Below are 19489 nucleotides of genomic sequence, written 5' to 3'. Positions count from 1 at the left end.
ATTGGTTTTTACTCTCCTACTGGTGTTCTTCAAGGTGACCTATTACTCTTTTTTTTTTTTTTTTTTTTTGTGACGGAGTCTCGCACTGTCACCTGGGCAATAGCGCAATCTTGGCTCACTGCAACCTCTGCCTCCCGGGTTCAAGCAATTCTCCTGCCTCAGCCTCCCGAGTAGCTGGGATTACAGACGCCTACCACCATGCCCGGCTAATTTTTTGTATTTTTAGTAGAGACGGGGCTTCACTATGTTGGCCAGGTTGGTCTTGAACTCAACCTCGTTATCCACCCACCTCGGCCTCCCAAAGTGCTGGGATTACAGGAGTGAGCCACTGCGCCTGGCCCTCTTTTTCATACTCTTATATGCTCCCTGGGTGTCTTTAATTCCCATGGTTTTAAATCTTTTTTTTTTTTGAGACAGAATTGGGTTCTTGTTGCCCAGGCTGGAGTGCAGTGGCACCATCTTGGCTCACTGCAACCTCTGCCTCCCAGGTTCAAGCGTTTCTTCTGCCTCAGCTTTCAGAGTAGCTGGGATTACAGGCATGCGCCACAATGCCTGGCTAATTTTGTATTTTTAGTGTTCTCCATGAATGTCAGGCTGGTCTCCAACTCCTGACCTCAGGTGATTCACTGGCTTCGGCCTCCCAAAGTGTTGGGATTACAGACATGAGCCACTGTACCTTGCCCCCATGGTTTTAAATCTTATACATATATCAGTGACTCCCAAAATTATATCTTAAGCTGTAACCTATCACTTTGGCTGCAGATACAGGACATCTCCAGTTAGATTTCTTGGTGGCACCTGAAAATCAGCATGTTTAAAATAACTCTTTCAGTCTCTTTTCCTTCTGCCATTCCCCATCTTTTTCTTTTTTTTTTTTTTTAAGATAGCATCTCACTCTGTTGCCCTTGCTGGAATGCAATGATAGCTCAATTGCAGCCTTGAACTCCTGGGCTCAGGTGATCTTCCCACCTCAGCTTCCGGAGTATTTAGGACCACAGTTATTACCACGCTCAGCCAATTTTTAAAAGTTGCTTGAGCTGGGTGGAGTGGCTCATGCTTATAATCTTAGTACTTTGGGAGGCCAAGTCAGGAAGATCTCTTTAGCCCGGAGTTTGAGACCAGACTGGACAACTTAGGGAGACCCCATTTCTGCAAAAAATTAAAAAATTAGCTGGGCGTAATAGTGCATGCCCATAGACCCAGCTATTCAAGAGAGGAGGTGGGAGGATCACTTTGAGCCTGGGAGATTGAAGCTGCAGTGAGCTGTGACACTTCAGCCTGGGTGACAGTGAGACCTCTTTTCTAAAAATAACAACAACACACACAACCAAAACATATATTTGTAGAGATAGAGACTTGCTATGTTGTCCAGGCTGGTCTCAAACTCCTGGCCTCCGGTGATCCTTCCACCTCGACCTTCTGAGGTGCTGGGATTATTAGCATGAGCCACCATGCCTGGCCTACATTTCTCAATTCTCTTCTCCTTCTGTTCCAATGCATAAACACTGCCATCCACCAGGTTGCTCAGGTCAGAAACTTAGGAGTCATTCTAGATTCTTTCCTCTCTTCATCACCCATATTCAGTTCCACGTAAAATCCCATGAGTGCTGTTTCCTCAAATCAGTTTTTTAAAATTTGAGTAATGTATAGATACTAAATATTTCTCTGTAATCCCAATGTTAAATTATTTATTTATTTATTTGTTTGTTTGTTTGTTTATTTATTTATTTTTGAGACAGGTTCTCACTCTATTGCCCAGGCTAGAGTGCAAGGGCACGATCACAGCTCACTATAGGCTTGAACTCTTGGGCTCAAGTGATCCTCCCGCCTCAGCCTCCTGAGTAGCTGGGACTACAGCCATGTACCACCATAACTGGCTAATTTTTTATGTTTTGTAGAGATGGGATCTCACTATATTACCCAAGCTTTTCTTGAAGTCTTGAGGTCAAGCAGTGCTCCCACCTTGGCTTCCCAAAGTGCTTGGATTACAGGATTAAGCCACCATGCCTGGCAAAAATTATTTTTACTAAATGTGTGCGTGCAAACACAAAACTAGATGTACATTTCATAGGTTTATAGCTGTTGTACTATTGTAAAACAAACATTAAAAATATCAACAAAAGGCTGGGTGCGGTGGCTCATGCCTGTAATCCCAACACTTCGGGAGGTTGAGGTGGCCAGATCACTTGAGATCAGAAATTCAAGAACAGCCTGGCCAACATGGTGAAATCCTGTCTCTACTAAAAAAGCAAAAATTAGCCAGGCATGATAGTGCATGCCTGTAATCCCAGCTACTAGAGAGGCTGGGTGAGGCAAGAGAATCGCCTGATCCAGGAGGCGGAGGTTGCTGTGAGCTGAGATGACACTGCTGCACTTTAGCCTGGGCAACAGAGCGAGACTCCTTCTCAAAAAAAAAAAAAAAAAAAAAAAAATCAACGAAAGCAATATAATTCAATATAAAAACATTAAATAATATGCTATTTTGTTTGAAACCACAATTGATTTGATTGTCTTAATTTTGAATATGTTAGAACATTACTTGGGTGACTGTCATGATCACTTTTTGTTTTTGAGACAAGTTCTCACTCTGTAGTACAGGGTATAATGCTTAATTATAGCTCACTGAAGTTGAACTCCTGGGCTCAAGAGAGCCTCTTGCCTCAGTCTCATGAGAAGCTAGGTCTATAGGCATGTGTTACCACCCTTGGCTAATTTTTTTAGAAAAGCAACATGATTGTGATTCCTGGTTAATTTTTTAATTTTTAATTTTTATTTTTGTAGCAATGGAGTTTCTCTATGTTGCCCAGGCTGGTCTCCTACTCCTGAGCTCAATTAATTCTCCTGCCTTGGCCTCCCAGTGTGCTGGGATTACAGGCATGGAATTACATGCCTAATCTCTATACCATTTTAATAGGGGGAAAGGACATTTACTGGATAACAGATGACTTGTGGGAAGGATAAATGGTCTCTTAGAATAGATATGATAGTTTTATGATGATGTCTGTTTTGGTGTGGTGTACAAATTTCTTATCTTAAGTGATGAGTCAGATTGACATCTTCCTGGTTGCCTCTGGGAAGTAGATTATGACAATAGAGTTCTTTTGTAAGGCTCTGCTTTAGGCAGATAAGAAATTTTAGGAATTCAAATGCCTTCTGCTTAAAATAATTTTTATACAATAGTAGTGTATTCTGGGCCCCTTCACAATCACTAACCCATTATTTTGATGGGCTACTTAGTAATGACTTCAGAATTTAAAAAATTATCCATTTAGTGAAAGTGTCATTATATATTTATTACTACACTTGTTAACTGCTTGCAAATTGATTCATATAAGGTTTTTACATAGTGGAGAGGGATGTCAGAAAAAAATAATTTTCATGTGATAGTTACTCACAATAGGTCTGTGATGCGGACTACCACAAAACAAGTTCTTTTGTATCTGTCTTCCTGCCAGTTGGCCTTATGACTGACTGCATATTCTTTTTTTTTTCTTTTTTTGAGACAGGAGACAGGGTCTTACTTTGTCACACTGGAGTGCAGTGGTGTGAACACAGCTCCCTGCAGCCTTAAACTCCTGTGTTCAGTGATCCTCCTGCCTTGGCCCCCAAGTAGCTGGGACTTAACAGGCATGCGTCACACAGGTATGCGCCACCATGCCCAGCTATTTCTTATATTTTTTATAGAGATGAGGTCTTACTATTGTGTCCAGGCTGGTCTCAAACTCCTGAGCACAAGCTATGTGCCTGCCTTGGCATCTCAAAGTGTTGGGATTATAGGTGTGAGCCACTGTGCCCAGCATATTTTCATCTTTATTGACCTGTCAAATTTTTGCTTATTTTGTATATTTTGACTATATTTGGCTTTCACTTGGCTGCATCTGGCTTGAAGGCACATCTTTAGCATATCAGCTTGTGATAAGATTGTAAATACAGCCAGGCTTATTTGTTCATGCCTGTAATCCCAGCACTTAAAGTGGCTGTGGCAGGAAGATTACTTGAGTTCAGGAATTTGAGACCAGCCTGGGCAACATAGTGAGCCTCTGTCTCTACAAAAAAAAAAAAAGTTAGCTGGGCGTGGTGGCGCACACCTGTAGTCCCAGCTTCTCTGGAGGCTTGGATGGGAGGATCGCTTGAGCCCAGGAGGTCAGGGCTGCAGTGAGCCATGATTGTACTACTGCACTCCAGCTTGGACAACAGAGTGAGATGCTATCGCAATCAATCAATCAATAAGTAAGTAAATAAATACATAAAATTGTAATACAAATATGAAACTAGGCCAGGAAATCTTGTGGCAACATTAGGCTGTGAGATGGCCTATTTTCATCCAAATGACCCAAAATATGCTTATAAATTAATTTTTTACAAATATTTTTATTTATTCAAACATTTCTATATTCCCTCTGCTACTTTTAGTCCATCTTTTTTTTTTTTTTGTCACCCAGGCTGGAGTGCAGTGGTGTGATCCTCCTGCCTCAGCTCAGCCTCGACCTCCTGGGGTTCAAGTGATTCTCTTGCCTCAGTCCCCCAAGGAGCTAGGACTACAGGCGCACACCACCAAGGCCAGCGACTTTTTGTATTTTTTTTTTTTTTTTAAAGATGGGGCCGGGCGTGGTGGCTCATGCCTGTAATCCCAGCACTTTGAGAGGCCGAGGCGGGTGGATCACAAGGTCAAGAGATCGAGACCATCCTGGTCAACATGGTGAAACCCCGTCTCTACTAAAACTACAAAAAATCAGCTGGGCATGGTGGTGCGTGCCTGTAATCCCAGCTACTCAGGAAGCTGAGGCAGGAGAATTGCCTGAACCCAGGAGGCGGAGGCTGCGGTGAGCCGAGATCGCGCCACTGCACTCCAGCCTGGGTAACAAAAAAAAAAAAAAAGATGGGATTTCACCATGATGGCCAGGCTGGTCTTGAACTCCCGACCTCAGGTGATCCACCCACCTTGGTCTCCCAAAGTGTTAGGATTACAGGCATGAGCCACTGTGCCCGACCGCTTTTTGTATTTTTTATAGACATGGGGCTTTGTCATGTTGCCCAGGCTGGTCTTGAACTCCTGGGCTCAAGCTACCCACTCGGCCTCCCCAAGTGCTGGGATTACAGACATGAGCCACTGAACTGGCCTTCATTGTGGCTTTCATTTGCATTTCTGTTAGGACTAATGATGTTTGTATTTCTTAATGACTAATGATGTTGAATGTTTTGGCATGTGCTTATTAGTTGTCTTCTTTGGAAGTATATTTGAACGTCTGTTTAAGTCCTTTCCTTGTTTTTTAATTGGGTTATGTGTTTTTTTTTGCTGACTATAAGAATGTGTATTTTACTTTATCTTTTAGAGTATTGCTGTATTCGTTTGCAAGACTAATTTTTCCTCCTTTTATTGGAAGGTCCTGTCCAAAACGCATTGCTGTCTTCACAAGAGTCAGTGAGCCAAGGATACGGTTTCCAGCGTCCGGGATCCTACCCTCATCTAATACCAGCAAAGACTTTGAATCCAGTCTCTGGACAGTCTAACCATGGTAGTTCTCAGGGATCTGGTCAGACTTTTAATAGACCACCCGTGGCCTCTAATCCAATGACACCTTTGCTTCAGAGTGATCCTGCTCCCCGATTGCCATTACCTGCTTCTCAGAACCCATCTTCTACACCATTGCCTTCTGGTAGCTTTGTTCCTGGAGCCAATCTGCCACCACCTTTGAATTGGCAATATAACTATCCCTCCACAGGCTCACAAACAAACCATTGTCCTCGTGCATCATCCCAACCAACTGTATCTGGAAATACAAGTCTAACCACAAACCATCAATATGTTTCTTCTGGATATCCTTCACCTCAAAATACCTTCATAAAGTCAGGTAGTATTCTTATAGAAGTGCTTAAAATGTAGAAATGTGAAACTTTTGCTTATTTAGATGTTTTAAATAATACTTGAAACCTTAAAACCACATGGAAAATGTGACTTTAAAAATCATTAGTAGTTTTTGCTGTTGTTGTTTTTCATTTTTGGGTTTCCAGCAAATACTAGAAAGCCTGATAGACAAATTCTAAACAAGCTGTAACACTTATTAGTACTTTTCCTTTTTTTTCTTTTTTCTTTTTCTTTTTTGAGATGGAGTCTTGGTCTGTCACCCAGACTGGAATGCAGTGGTACAATCTCAGCTCACTGCAACCTCCATCTCCCAGGTTCAAGTGATTCTCCTGCCTCAGCCTCCCCTGAGACTACAGGCATGACTGCCATGCTTGGCTAATTTTTGTATTTTTTGTAGAGACAGGTTTTTGTGGGTTTTTTTGATACAGATTTTCGCTCTTGTCGCCCAGGCTGGAGTGCAATGGTGCGATCTCGGCTCATTGCAACCTCCAATTCCCAGGTTCAAGTGATTCTCCTGCCTCAGTCTCCCAAATAGCTGGGATTACAGGTGCCTGCCACCACAGCTGACTAATTTTGTACTTTTTTTTGTAGTGACATGGTTTCAGCATGTTGGCCAGGCTGGTCTTGAACTCCTGACCTCAGGTGATCTGCCCGCCTCAGCCTCTCAAGGTGCTTAGATTATAGGCATGAGCCACCATACTTGGCCAAGACAGGGTTTTACCATGTTGGCCAGGCTGGTCTTGAACTCCTGACCCCAAGAGATCCACCTGCCTTGGCCTCCCAAAGCGCTGGGATTACAGGCATGAGCCACGGTACCTGACCTCACTAGTAAGTTTTTAAATAAATTAATTTTCTAACCTTTGAAGGACTCAAATAACTTAAATTTGTGGATTATTCCTGCTTTGCTTCTTTCTAGTCTTTTTCCTTGAGTCACCCATAATATTTCAGAGACTCAAGTTTGCGTGCAGAACCACCTTACACAGACTGGCTATTACTTTAATGAACTAGGTTCCATCTTACAGTCAAGGCTGAATGAATCCCTGTGGTCTCGCTTTCTTTCTTTCTTTCTTTTTTTTTTTGAGATGGAGTTTCGCTTTTGTTGCTCAGGCCGGAGTGCAATGGCACAATCTCAGCTCACTACAACCTCAGCCTCCTGGGTTCAAGCAGTTCTCCGAGTAGCTGGGATTACAGGTATGCGCTACCATGCCTGGCTAATTTTATTTTTTTTTAGTAGAGACAAGGTTCCTCTATGTTGCCCAGGCTGGTCTCGAACTCCTGAGTTCAAGTGATCCTCCCACCTCGGCATCCCAAAGTGCTGGAATTATGGCATGAGCCACTGTGTATGTCTATTTTAATGCCAGTAAAACGTATTGATTACTGTAGCTTTGTAGTAAACTTTGAATTTGAAAAGTATGACTCCTCTAACTTTGTTTTCAAGATTGTTTTGGCTCTTCTGGTTTCTCTTGCATTTCATAAGAATTTTAGGATCAGTTTGTCAATTTTTGCAACAAGAGATAGTTGGGTCAGGCACAGTGGCTCATGCCTGTAATATCAGCACTTTGGAGGCTGAGATGGGTGGATCACTTGGGCTCAGGAGTTTGAAACTAGCTTGGGTGACAGACATGGCGAAACACTGCCTCTTCAAAAAATTAGCCAGGCATGGTGGCACACAACTGTGGCTCCAGCTACTTGGTAGGCTGAGGTGGGAAGATAGCTTGAGCCCAGGGAGGTCAGGGGTGCAGTGAGCTGAGATTGTGCCACTGCCCTCCAGCCTGGACGAGTTACGCCTTTTCTCAAAAAAAAGATAGCTGGGATTTTCGTAGAGATTGTGTTGAATCAGTTTGGGGAGAAAGCTACATATTATATATTCTTAGACTGACTTTTATCTTTTTATCTTTTAACATCAGTGTTTCCGTTGGATTTTTCCTTTTTTGCTATTAAAATTAGCAAGGTGTTATACTTTTTTTTTTTTTTTTTTTTTGGGTCTTGCTCTGTAGCCCAGGCTGGAGCGCAGTGGCGTGATCTCGGCTCACCACAACCTCTGCCTCCCAGGTTCAAGCAATTCTCCTGCCTCAGGCTGCACCCGGCTAACTTTTTGTATTTTTAGTAGAGACAGGGTTTCACCATATGGGCCAGGCTGGTCTTGAATTCCTGACCTCAGGTAATCCACCAGCCCCAGGCTCCCAAAATGCTAGGATTACAGGTGTGAGCCACCACACCTGGCCATATTTATTAACATTAGTAGTATTTCTTTGAAAATCATTTAAAATTCCATATTGGGATCTGTAGGTTGATGCTGCTCAACAGACATCCTCAAGTTTGTGAATTAGTGAAGGTTTCCAAGTGAAATAGTAATATCAATAGTTATCTTTTACAGTTCATGTATGTTTATGTAGCATATACTCCATCAGGCTTGTAGATTAATGGCTGAAATTTTATTTTTCCAAGACTTTGATCAGACATTGGTTCTGGTGAATGCATTTTGGTCTTGTAAAGATTAAAGCTGCTTCTAGAAACTTAAGTTTCTTTATGGAAATCTTCTGACCTTCAATTGCTAGAGCCAAAACCCTTCACATTACTTTTGTCCTAATTCATTTGATACCATGAGTTAGCATCAGTCACTTGAAATGAATGAATATGGTGGTGCATGCCTATAGTCCCAGCTACTCAAGAGGCTGAAGTGGGGTAATTGCTTGAGCCCAGTTAGTCGAGGCTGCAGTGAGCTATGATTGCCCCACTACACTCTAGCCTAGGTGACAGATTGAGACTCTGTCTCCAAAAAAAAAAATAAATAAAAAGTCTTTAAAAAATGGTATCTATATTATTTTCCAGACTCTACCAAACTTTTATATGCATTATCTGTTTTTGTGTTTTGTTTTTTATTTTTTAGAGATAGGCTGTCTCTCTGTTTCCCAGGCTGGAGTGCAGTGGCACTATCATAGCTCACTGTGACATCAAACTGGGCTCAAACTGTCCTCCAGCCTCACCTCCCTGGGTAGACGTGCCACAGTGCCTAGCTAATCTTGTTCTTTATTTTTTGTAGAGTCAGAGTCTTACCCTGCCGCCCAGGGTAGAGTACAGTGGCATGATCGTAGCTCACTATAACTGCAACATAGCTCACTGTAATTGCTGATCTCAAGCGATCCTGCTGCCTGGAACTCCTAAAGTTCTGGGATTACAGGTGTGAGCCACCTAGCCAGGCCTGCATTATCTTCATAACAATCTCTTACAGATATGAAATGTAAGACTTGAATAATTTGTCCAAAACCACAATAAAATAGTTTGGGAAAACATTTATTTAAAAACTATTTAAGGGCGAGGCATGGTAGCTCACGCCTATAATACTAGTACTTTGGGAAGCTGAGGTAGGAGTTACCCACTTGAGGCCAGGAGTACAAGACTAGCCTGAGCAAAATAGCAAGACCCCATCTCTATTTTTTTAAAATAATTTTATTTAAAAATAAATAAATAATACAAGCTAAGAGTAGGTGTAGCTTCTCTTAAAAAGGTACATTATTAATAATCTGAAATGTCTTTAGCTGTAACAGAAACCCTGTTTCAGGTGGTGAACCTTGTCTCCAGTACAGATGTGGTGAGAGAGACATATATAAGTGCTGAGGCTGGGCATGGTGGCTCACACCTGTAATCCTAGCACTTTGGGAGACTGAGGCAGGTGGATCAACTGAGGTCAGGAGTTCGAGACCAGCCTGGCCAGCATGGTGAAAACCCTGTCTCTACTAGATATACAAAAATTAGGCAGGCGTGGTGGCACATTCCTGCAATCCTAGCTACTCAGGAGGCTAAGGCAGGAGAATTGCTTGAACTCGGGAGGCGGAGGTTGCTGTGAGCTGAGATCGTGTCACTGCACTCCAGCCTGGGCAAACAGAAAGACTCTGTCTCCAAAAAAAAAAAAAAAAAAAAAAGGTGCTGAAACTTATGAAAGAAGGAGAAATAAAAACATATAAACTGGCCGGATGCGGTGGCTCACGCCTGTAATCCCAGCTCTTTGGGAGGCCGAGGTGGGCGGATTACAAGGTCAGGAGTTTGAGACCAGTCTGGTAAACATGATGAAACTACGTCTTTACCAAAAATACAAAAATTAGCCCGGCATGGTAGCAGACACCTATAATCCCAGCTACTCAGGAGGCTAACGAAGAAGAATCGCTTGCACCTCCTTCTTTAGTGGAGTTTGCAATGAGCCAAGATTGCGCCACTGCACTCCAGCCTAGGAGACAGAGCAACACTAAAAAAAAAAAAAAATATATATATATATATATATATATATATATATATGCACACACATGCTAGTAAAATGTACTTAAAAAAGAGCCCTCTTTTTTCTCATTTGAACCTTCAAAGAACCTTCAAACTCCTCATTTTTTGTTTCTGTTTGTCCAACTCACAACTGATAGTTGGTATCTGATAGTCTGATATCAAAGCTGTATCTAGTTTATACTAAGTTTTTAGTTCATATATTAAAATTTCCTGAATTTTTTAAATAGGCTACCTTTTAGCATCATTTAGGGGCTGAGAGGGCAGACTCTGAAACTCTAATTATTAGTGCCTTAAATAAGAATTATTCAACCTTGAAAAATAATGTTCATTTTATGAAACATATGATAATCTCTTCAAAAATATTCTTCTAAAAGCTGTGAAAATCTCTATAAGCTTACTTTTATTCTGTTAAACATTAGGTTGTAGGTTGTTACATCTTTGTGGTCAGATATATCTTACGTTCTTGTTCGTGCTGAGTTGGTAATGTACCTTGCCCCTTTGTTTCTTTGACTTGTCTGTATTGCCCTAGATATATTTGAGCACTTTTTTGATAAGGGAGTTACATGGCAATAATCTTTGTCTTCAGTTTTGTCAACAAGGCACTGATTAATTTTGTTGGGTGTAAGGTTCAGTAATAGGCAATTTTTCTTTTTTTTTTTCTTTTTTTGTTTTCTTGAGATAGAGTCTTGCTCTGTTGCCCAGGCTGGAGTGCCATTTTGAAAAATTTCAAATCTGGGTACATTTATTCCTTTAGTTTTGTAAAATATAAGATTAGCTGTGTTATAAGTAAAATTTATTACCTATTTAACTTATAAACTCAGATACTAAAAAAAAGTCTTGGAATGAAAAATCAGCATACATTTATCAATGTTATTTTATCTACTTTGTAGAGTTTATTCTACTGTGGCAAATGAGAAGGTAGAAGCAATGTAGTTAATTTGAAAGAACAGGTGGTTGTGTGTTTTGAAACTTTGATACCACATAGAATAATTTCCCTAAGGATAACTGATCATGTTTTTACACTTGTTTTTGAACTCATTGTCCAAATAGAAAAATGATGAAGTTAGGGGAGTGAGATACTGGTAGATAGAAGGACAAATACCATGTCATTCTTTTTTTTTTTTTTCTTGAGACGGAGTTTCACTCATGTTACCCAGGCTGGAGTGCAATGGCGCGATCGCGGCTCACTGCAACCTCCGCCTCCTGGGTTCAGGCAATTCTCCTGCCTCAGCCTCCCGAGTAGCTGGGATTACAGGCACGCGCCACCATGCCCAGCTAATTTTTTGTATTTTTAGTAGAGAGGGGGTTTCACCATGTTGACCAGGATGGTCTCGATCTCTTGACCTTGTGATCCACCCGCCTTGGCCTCCCAAAGTGCTGGGATTACAGGCGTGAGCCACCGCGCCCAGCCATGTCATTCTTTTTTATTTTAATCTAATTTAATTTATTATTATTTTTTATTTATTTGTTTTGCTCACCTTCAACTGTCTTGATTGAGTTATATATTTTATTTTATTTTTTCAGTAGAGACGGGGTTTCTCCATGTTGGTCAGGCTGGTCTTGAACTCTTGACCTCAAGTGATCCTCCCGCCTTGGCCTCCCAAGGTGCTGGGATTACAGGTATGAGCCACTGCACCTGGCCTACCATGTCATTCTTAGTTTATTTTCTTTTTCTTCTTTTTTTCTATTAAAACTATTTTTTTGTTTGTCTGTTTTTGTTTTAAGAGACGGGTTTTCACCATCTTGGTCGGGTTGGTCTTGAACTGCTGACCGTGTGATCCACCCGCCTCAGCCCCCCAAAGTGCTGGGATTACATGCCCAGCCCTTAGTTTATTTTGATGAATATTTTATTTTACACTTGATCTTAGCCAAAAGGCCGAGAAGCGATGAATATTTTATTTTATAATGTTTATTTATGAACTTTGGATCAATTCTGATATTTTTTTTTTTTTTTTTAAGACGGGGTTTCACCATATTGGTCAGGCTGGTCTCAAACTCCTGACCCCTGCCCGCCTCAGCCTTCCAAAGTGCTGGGATTACAGGCGTGAGCCACCGTGCCCGGTGCAATTCTGATTTTTAAGCTTAGAGAATGTTGTTAATATAATATTACAGAATTATATAATGTTAATATTAGGCTGTTATAGAAGGTAAACTAGGTTTCACTATTATTAGGTAAATGCTGAAGAGTGTACAAATTTATAATTTCATTTTTAACATGTTATACCCTAATAAAACAAAGGAAAATAAAATTTGGAAAATTTAGAATAACTTGTATTTTTATTGACTTATTTCTGTGGAGATTTGGCGTCTCTATGTTGCCCAGTCTGGTCTTGAATTCGTTGCTTCCTGCCTTGGTCTCCCAAAGTCCTGGAGTTATAGACATGAACCACTGTGCCTAGCCCCTATTTTTTTTTTTTTTTTGAGACAGAATCTTGCTCTGTCACCCAGGCTGGAGTGCAATGGCAGGATCTTGGCTCACTGCAACCTCCACCTCCCGGGTTCAAGTGATTCTCCTGCCTCAGTTTCCCAAGTAGCTAGGATTACAGGTGCCCACACCACGCCTGGCTAATTTTTTGTATGTTTAGTAGAGACAGGGTTTCACCATGTTGGTCAGGCTGGTTTCGAACTCTTGACTACAGGTAATCTACTCTACCTGGCCCGCCCTCTATTTTTAGACTCACTCTAAACTTAATTGATGTTAATGGAACAGTCTATGTTAGTAAACAAAATTAACAAAATATTACAAAATCAATAACATTAAAATAGTTATGTTAATTTGTACTAGAATGTATCTCACATGGCCTGTTGATCACTTTTTTTTTTTTTTTTAATAGAGATGAGGTGTCACCATGTTGGCCAGGCTGGTCTCGAACTCCTGACCTCAGGTGATCCACCCATCTCGGCCTCCCAAAGTGCTGGGATTACAGGCATGAGCCACTGTGCCTGGCCATGATCAGTTAATAAAAAATTAATAAACAGGGCTGGCTAAGTACAGTGGCTTGTGCCTGTAATCCCACCACTTTGGGAGGGCAAGACAGGAGGATCACTGAAGCCCTGGAATTTACGAACAGCTTGGGCAACAAAATGAGACCCCCTCTTCTCTATGTAATTAAAATTAAAAAATAATAATAATAATAGCTTTGTGCAGTGGCAGTATCATAGCCAATGAGGTTTATCTGAGGCATGATTATTGCTAACTGAAAACTTTTCCCAATACCCCGTCATGACGACTTGAAATATAGTTGGCATTGGCAATGTTTGACAGTCTCTATGGAGACTGAATTAAAAAATAAATAAATAAAAATTAAAAAAACAAACAGAGCAATGTATCTAAAAGTGTTTTCATCCAAATTTTCTTTTTACTCTGCTCTAATAATTGACAGGTAAGAGGCCTGGTAGGGGAGAGCTAGAAATTTCTAAAATATGGTCCGGGCAAAGTGGCTTATGCCTGTAATCCAGCACTTTGGGAGGCCAAGGCAGGAGGATCACCTGAGGTCAGGAGTTCAAGACCAGCCTGGCCAACATGGTGAAACCCCAACTCTACTAAGTATACAAAAAATTAGCCGGGCATGGTGTCGCATGTGTGTAACTGCAGCTACTCAGGAGGCTGAAGCAGGAGAATCCCTTGAACCAGGGAGGTAGAGGTTGCAGTGAGCTGAGGTTTTGCTACTCCACTCCAGCCTGGGCAACAAAAAAAAAAAAAAAAAAAAAAGGAAAGAAATGTGTAAAATATGCATATAGATTGAAACATTGTAAATTTAGGAAATTAACATGTTTCTGGTAACATTTTGGTGATTATAATTTAAATGTAAGGTTGGAAATTACTCAGCTTTGGTAAAAGGCTGGTTTTGGTAATTGTCTTAAGTTCTTAAGTGACATGTGAAAAACCAATGTTTCCATAGGTTCATCTGTACCTCCCTTAGTGAATCCACCTCTGCCTACAATTTTTCAACCAGGAGATCCTCATGGGCCCCCTCCAGCTGGAGGCCCACCCCCAATAAGCGTCCTCACGCCCCAGAAATCATCATATAGACATGTACCCCAGCCCTCATTTAATTCGTCCGTCAATCAAGAAGGTAAGTTAAGTGAATCAAGAAACAAAGTCAAGTTCTCAAAGTTTTTTATTTATTTTTTTTTTGAGACATAGTCTCACTCTGTAGCCCAAGCTAGAGTGCAGTGGTACAATCTCAGCTCACTGCAGCTTTTGCCTCTGGGGTTCAAGCGATTCTCAAGCTTCAGCCTCCCATGTAGCTGGGACTGGAGGCATGTGCCCGACACCTAGTTATTTATTTATTTATTTATTTTTTAAGATGGGGTGTCACCATGTTGGTCAGGCTGGTCTTGAACTCCTGACCTCAGGCGATCACCTGCCGTGGCCTCCAAAGTGCTTGGATTACAGGTGAGAGCCACCACGCCCGGTATTTTTGGTATTTTTAGTAGAGATGGGGTTTCACCATGTTGCCCTGGGTGGTCTTGAACTCCTAAGCTCAGGCGATTCTGCCTTGACCTCTCAAAGTGCTGGGATTACAGGTGTGAGCTGTCGCACCCGGCCAAGTCCTCAAGTTTTGACTTAGGGTAGAAAGATGAATATTACCAAATTCTGTGCATTAGAATCACATTTTTTCCAGAAAATCTAGTTTTGGTTAGGGATGGGCTACAGGAATTTACAGTTTAAAGTTCCTCAGGAATTCCATTGCCCACCACTGGGCTGTGACTAACATTTGGGAAAAAAGCTCTTAGGTTTTTGTTACTTTTTTTGTTGCTATGCAGATGTTTTAAAAATCATGGCTGTAAAGTCAGGTGGCTTTTGGGAGTGCATGCAAAAGGAGAATTACTACTTTTCTTGACATGATGTTAGAATGTTAGAAATATCTTTTTAAAATAGTGACCTTTTTCATTGAAAGTGTCTTTTGATTACCACTAATATTGTAAATAGTAACACACGGTTATGAAACTAAATAAATGTCATTTATACAAGCAGTACAAAAATACAACTTACGAAGTTTCATTTCCCCTCCCCGTAATCATTGTCAGTTCATGCAGTTTTATATAAGTAAAATATTTTAAAGCATTATTTTGGGATATAATGGAAATAAGAGTGTTCACTTAAATATTTTATAAAGTAAGAAATTTGGTTTTAGGCTGGGTGCGGTGGCTCACACCTGTAATCCCAGCACTTTGGGAGGCTAAGGCGGGTGGATCGCTTGAGGTCAGGACTTCAAGATCAGCCTGGCCAACATGGTGAAACCCCATCTCTACTAAAAATACAAAAATTACCTGGGCGTGGTGGCATGTGCCTGTAATCCCAGCTACTTGGGAGACGGAGGCAGGAGAATCGCTTGAACCCAAGAGGCGGAGGTTGCAGTGAGCTAAGATCCCACCACTGCACTCCAGCCTGGGTGACAAAATAAGACTCAGTGTCAAAAAAAAAAAAAAAAAAAAAAAAGTAACAGAATGATGAGGCTCTCTCATTGGTTGCCTCGGTATTACTTTGAAGATCAAGTTACCATAAATACTTATATAAAAAAATTTTTTTTAAAGAGATAGAGTTCACTCTGTCACCCAGGCTGGAGTGCAGTGGTGCGATCATAGCTCACTACAGCCTCAGCCTCCCGGTCTCACACAATCTTCCTGCCTGAGCTTCTGGAGTAGCAGGAACTACAGGCGTGTATCACCTCACCCGGCTAATGTTTTGTTTTTATTTTATTTATTTTTGAGACAGAGTCTCACTCTGTTGCCCAGGTGAGAGTGTGGTAGAAGGATCTTAGCTCACTGCAGCTTCTGCCTCCTGGGCTCAAGTGATTCTTGTGCCTCAGTCTTCCTCGTAGCTTAGATTACAGGCATGCGCCACCACACCTGGCTAATTTTTATATTTTCAGTAGAGACAGAGTTTTCCCATGTTGCCCAGGCTGGTGTGAATTCCTGAGCTCAAGTGATCTGCCCACTTTGGACTGTGAAAGTGCTGGAATTACAGGTGTGAGCTTCCACACCTGGCTTACATTTTTTAACAACTAAAAAGAATTCACAATATGCCCAGTGATTTTGTTTCTGCTAAAAGTTTTACTGTGATTTTGTTATTAATTCATGGCTAAAGTCAAGTTGGTCTTGCAAACTGGAAAGAAGTTACTGACTTTATTTTTTTATTAATTGTTTGTTTATTTTGAAATGGAGTCTCGTTCCCATCGAGCACGCTGGAGTGCAGTGGCGCAATCTTGGCGCCACCTCCCAGGTTCAAGCGATTTTCCTTCCTGAGCCTCCTGAGTAGCTGGGAATACGGGTGGGGGGTTTCACCATGTTGGCCAGATTGGTCTCGAACTCCTGACCTCAGGTGATCCACCCGCCTTGGCCTTCCAAAGTGTTAGGGTTACTGGTGTGAGCCACTACGCCCAGCCAGTTACTGACTTTAAACGGTTAAATTTATCTGCTTCATGTTAATAGCTATTGAAGTTAGCAATTTTGTACTTAAGTGCTAGAGGTTAATGCTATTTGCTGAATTTGTTTCTTCTCTTCCTGAATTAGAGCTCATAAATAACAGAGGTAACTGGAAATGAATATTTAGTTCTCATAAGCAGATGCCCCTGGCATTTGTCTTTAATCCTATATCATTTGGGGAGAAGAGATGTTAAGATTTTAATTCTATTTTAGTGGCTGTTCTCTAGACTTAAAGCAGTTCTAATTCATTTATATCACCTTCAAATTAATTTTGGATTCCACTGTTTGTTAAATATTTTGAAACTAAGGTCTTTGTTCCTCATAATTTTACTTTCTTTTTTTGTTTGTTTGCTTTTTTGAGATGGAGTTTCTCTCTGTCATCTAGGCTGGAGTGCAGTGGCACGATCTCAGCTCACAGCAACCTCCCCCTCCTGGGTTCAAGCAGTTCTCCTCCCTTTGCCTCTCAAGTAGCTGAGATTATAGGCGCTTGCCACCACACCTGGCTAATTTTTTTTATATTTTTACTAGAGACGGGATTTCTAGTAGAGACAAGTTTGAGACCATGTTGGCCAGGCGTAGTCTCAAACTCCTGACCTCGTGATCTGCCTGCCTCAGCCCCCCAAAGTGCTAGGATTACAGGAGTGAGCCACTGTGCCCGGCCTCTTTTTCTTTAAGCAGTTTTGATTTTGATAATTTTTTTTCATTGTGTACTGCTCCTTAGAGGGTTTTTTGTTGTTGTTTTGTGTGTGTGTGTGTGTGTGTGTGTGTGTGTGTGTGTGTGTGTGTTTTAAGATGGGGTTTCACCATGATGGCCAGGCTGGTCTTGAACTCCTGACCTCAGGTGATCCACCCACCTTGGCCTCCCAAAGTGCTAGGATTACAGGTGTGAGCCACCGCACCCAGCATTTGTGTGTGTGTGGTTTTTTTTTTTTTTTTTTTTTTTTTTTTTTTTTTGAGACAGAGTCTCGCTTTGTCGCCCAGGCTGGAGTGCGGATGTGTGATCTCAGCTCATTACAGCCTCCACTTCCTGGGTTCAAGCAATTCTCCTGCCTCAGCTTCCCAAGTAGTTGGGATTGCAGGCACCCACCACCACGCCCAGCTAATTTTTGTATTTTTAGTTGAGATGGGGTTCAACCTTGTTGGCCAGGTTGGTTTCACTCCTGACCTCAAGTGATCCACAGCCTCAGCCTCCCAAAGTGCTGGGATTATAGGCATGAGCCACTGCACCTAGCCCCTTAGAGGTTTCTAATGCAGCTCTCACAATTGCTGAAATATTTCATATGGTATGTAATTTTATAGATTTCATAAAGAACCACCCATTGCTGAAAGTTATTTTGCTGGAGTGGGTTATGAAAAAGCCTTGTTATTTGGGCTTTTGGTTTAGGTACAATATAAGATGAAAAGACTCCTCCCAAGGACTCATGTTTCTTTTCCCTGAAGTTGCAGCTAAATTATTTGAAACTATTGTATATGTAAAAACTGGGATTTTTGATGTTTTTAATAGATTGTTGTTTTAAACTATTTGTTGTTTAGAAAATTATCTAAAATTTTGGATATTAGTTAAAATCATACAGAGATTGTAATAATCATTCTAATTAAAATCTTGTTAATTAACTTCATTCTTAGGTATTACATCAAATACCAATAACGGATCTATGGTGGTCCACAGTAGCTACGATGAGATTGAAGGAGGTGGCTTCTTGGGTGAGATGCTATGAAAGTTTTTTTTTAATCTCTTTTTTCTGATTATAGAAATAATATGTGGTCATTGCAGGAATGTATGCTCATTATAGGAAACTTTATAATTATGTAGCCATACATACTATTTATTTATTTATTGGACACAGAGTCTCACACTATTGCTCAGGCTGTGGAGTGCAGTGGTGTAATTACGGCTCACAGCAGCCTTAGTCTTCTGGGCTCAAGCAGTCCTCCCACCTCAGCCTCCTGAGAAGCTAGAGCTATAGGCACTGCCACCATGCCCAGCTTTTTTGTTTTTGTTTTTGACTTTTGAGACTGAGTCTCGCTCTGTTGCTTAGGCTGGAGTGCAGTGGCGAGATCTTGGTTCACTGCAACCTCTGCCTCCCGGGTTCAAGTGATTCTCCCATTTCACTCTCACAATTAGCTGGGATTAGAGGCACCCACCACCACATCCTGCTAATTTTTATATTTTTAGTAGAGATGGGATTTCGCCATGTTGGCCAGGCTGTTCTCAAACTTTTGACTGAAAGTGATCTACCTGCCTTGGCCTCCCAAAGTGCTGGGATTGTACGCATGAGCCACTGTGCCCGGCCCCTGGCTATTTTTTGTACGTTTTGTAGAGGCAGGGTTTCACCATGTTACCCAGGCTGGTCTTGAATTCCTGGGCTCAAGCGATCTTCCCGTTTTGCCCTTTCAAAGTGCTGGGATAATAAGCATGTGCCACAACATCTGGCTCTACTATTTAACATTTTTTTATTTCTGTGCATTTAGATTTTCTGTTAGTTCTTCTTCCTGTCAGAATTGGGATCGTGGACTTTATTATTACTATGTTTTGACTGTAGAACACATTTAGGATTTTTTTTTTTTTTTTTTTTTTTAGGGACAAGGTCTCTGTCACCCGGGCTCAAGTACAGTAGCACTGTTATAGCTCACTGCAGCCTCAAATAACTGGGCTCAGGCGATCTTCCACCACACCCTTCTGGAGTAGCAGGGACTACAGGCATATGCTACCATGCCAGGCTAGTTTTTTTATTTTTGTAGAAATGGGAGGGGTTCTCGCGATATTGCCTAGGCTGGTCTCGAACCCTTGGCCTGAAGGGATCCCTCCTGCCTTGGTTCTCCAATTTGCTGGGATTACAGGTATGAACCACCTCACCCAGCCCTTTTAGGATGTTTTGTTTTGGTTTTGTTTTGAAAGGGAGTCTCGCTCTGTCA

General features: G+C 41.4%; 1 protein-coding gene and 2 non-coding genes across 8 annotated transcripts in view; 2 read left to right on the top strand and 1 right to left on the bottom strand.

Moving 5' to 3' along the window:
• SEC24A (SEC24 homolog A, COPII coat complex component) overlaps positions 1-19489 on the top strand; it is a 74406-nt gene that overhangs the window by 7179 nt on the left and 47738 nt on the right. For 5 of the 6 annotated variants that reach the window (XM_032249665.1, XM_032249591.1, XM_032249803.1 and 2 more), the window contains exons 2-4: positions 5385-5852; positions 14044-14217; positions 18200-18277. In XM_032249665.1, coding sequence (XP_032105556.1) covers positions 5385-5852; positions 14044-14217; positions 18200-18277 — 720 coding nt within the window. The remainder of the gene's footprint in view (positions 1-5384; positions 5853-14043; positions 14218-18199; positions 18278-19489) is intronic. The other variant, XM_032249733.1, reaches the window with a different exon arrangement.
• Positions 6000-6061, bottom strand: LOC116554344. Its single transcript, XR_004270176.1, has one exon. It is a non-coding gene; the product is annotated as a U7 small nuclear RNA (small nuclear RNA).
• On the top strand, positions 13278-13418 carry LOC116554690. Its single transcript, XR_004270276.1, has one exon. It is a non-coding gene; the product is annotated as a U4 spliceosomal RNA (small nuclear RNA).

This window comes from Sapajus apella, unplaced genomic scaffold (genome assembly GCF_009761245.1).
Source record: "Sapajus apella isolate SASKATOON/1434 unplaced genomic scaffold, GSC_monkey_1.0 scaffold1, whole genome shotgun sequence".
Taxonomy (NCBI): Eukaryota; Metazoa; Chordata; class Mammalia; order Primates; family Cebidae; genus Sapajus; species Sapajus apella.
The sequence above is the reverse complement of the archived record's forward strand: the minus strand, read 5'-3'. Positions and strand labels throughout refer to the sequence as shown.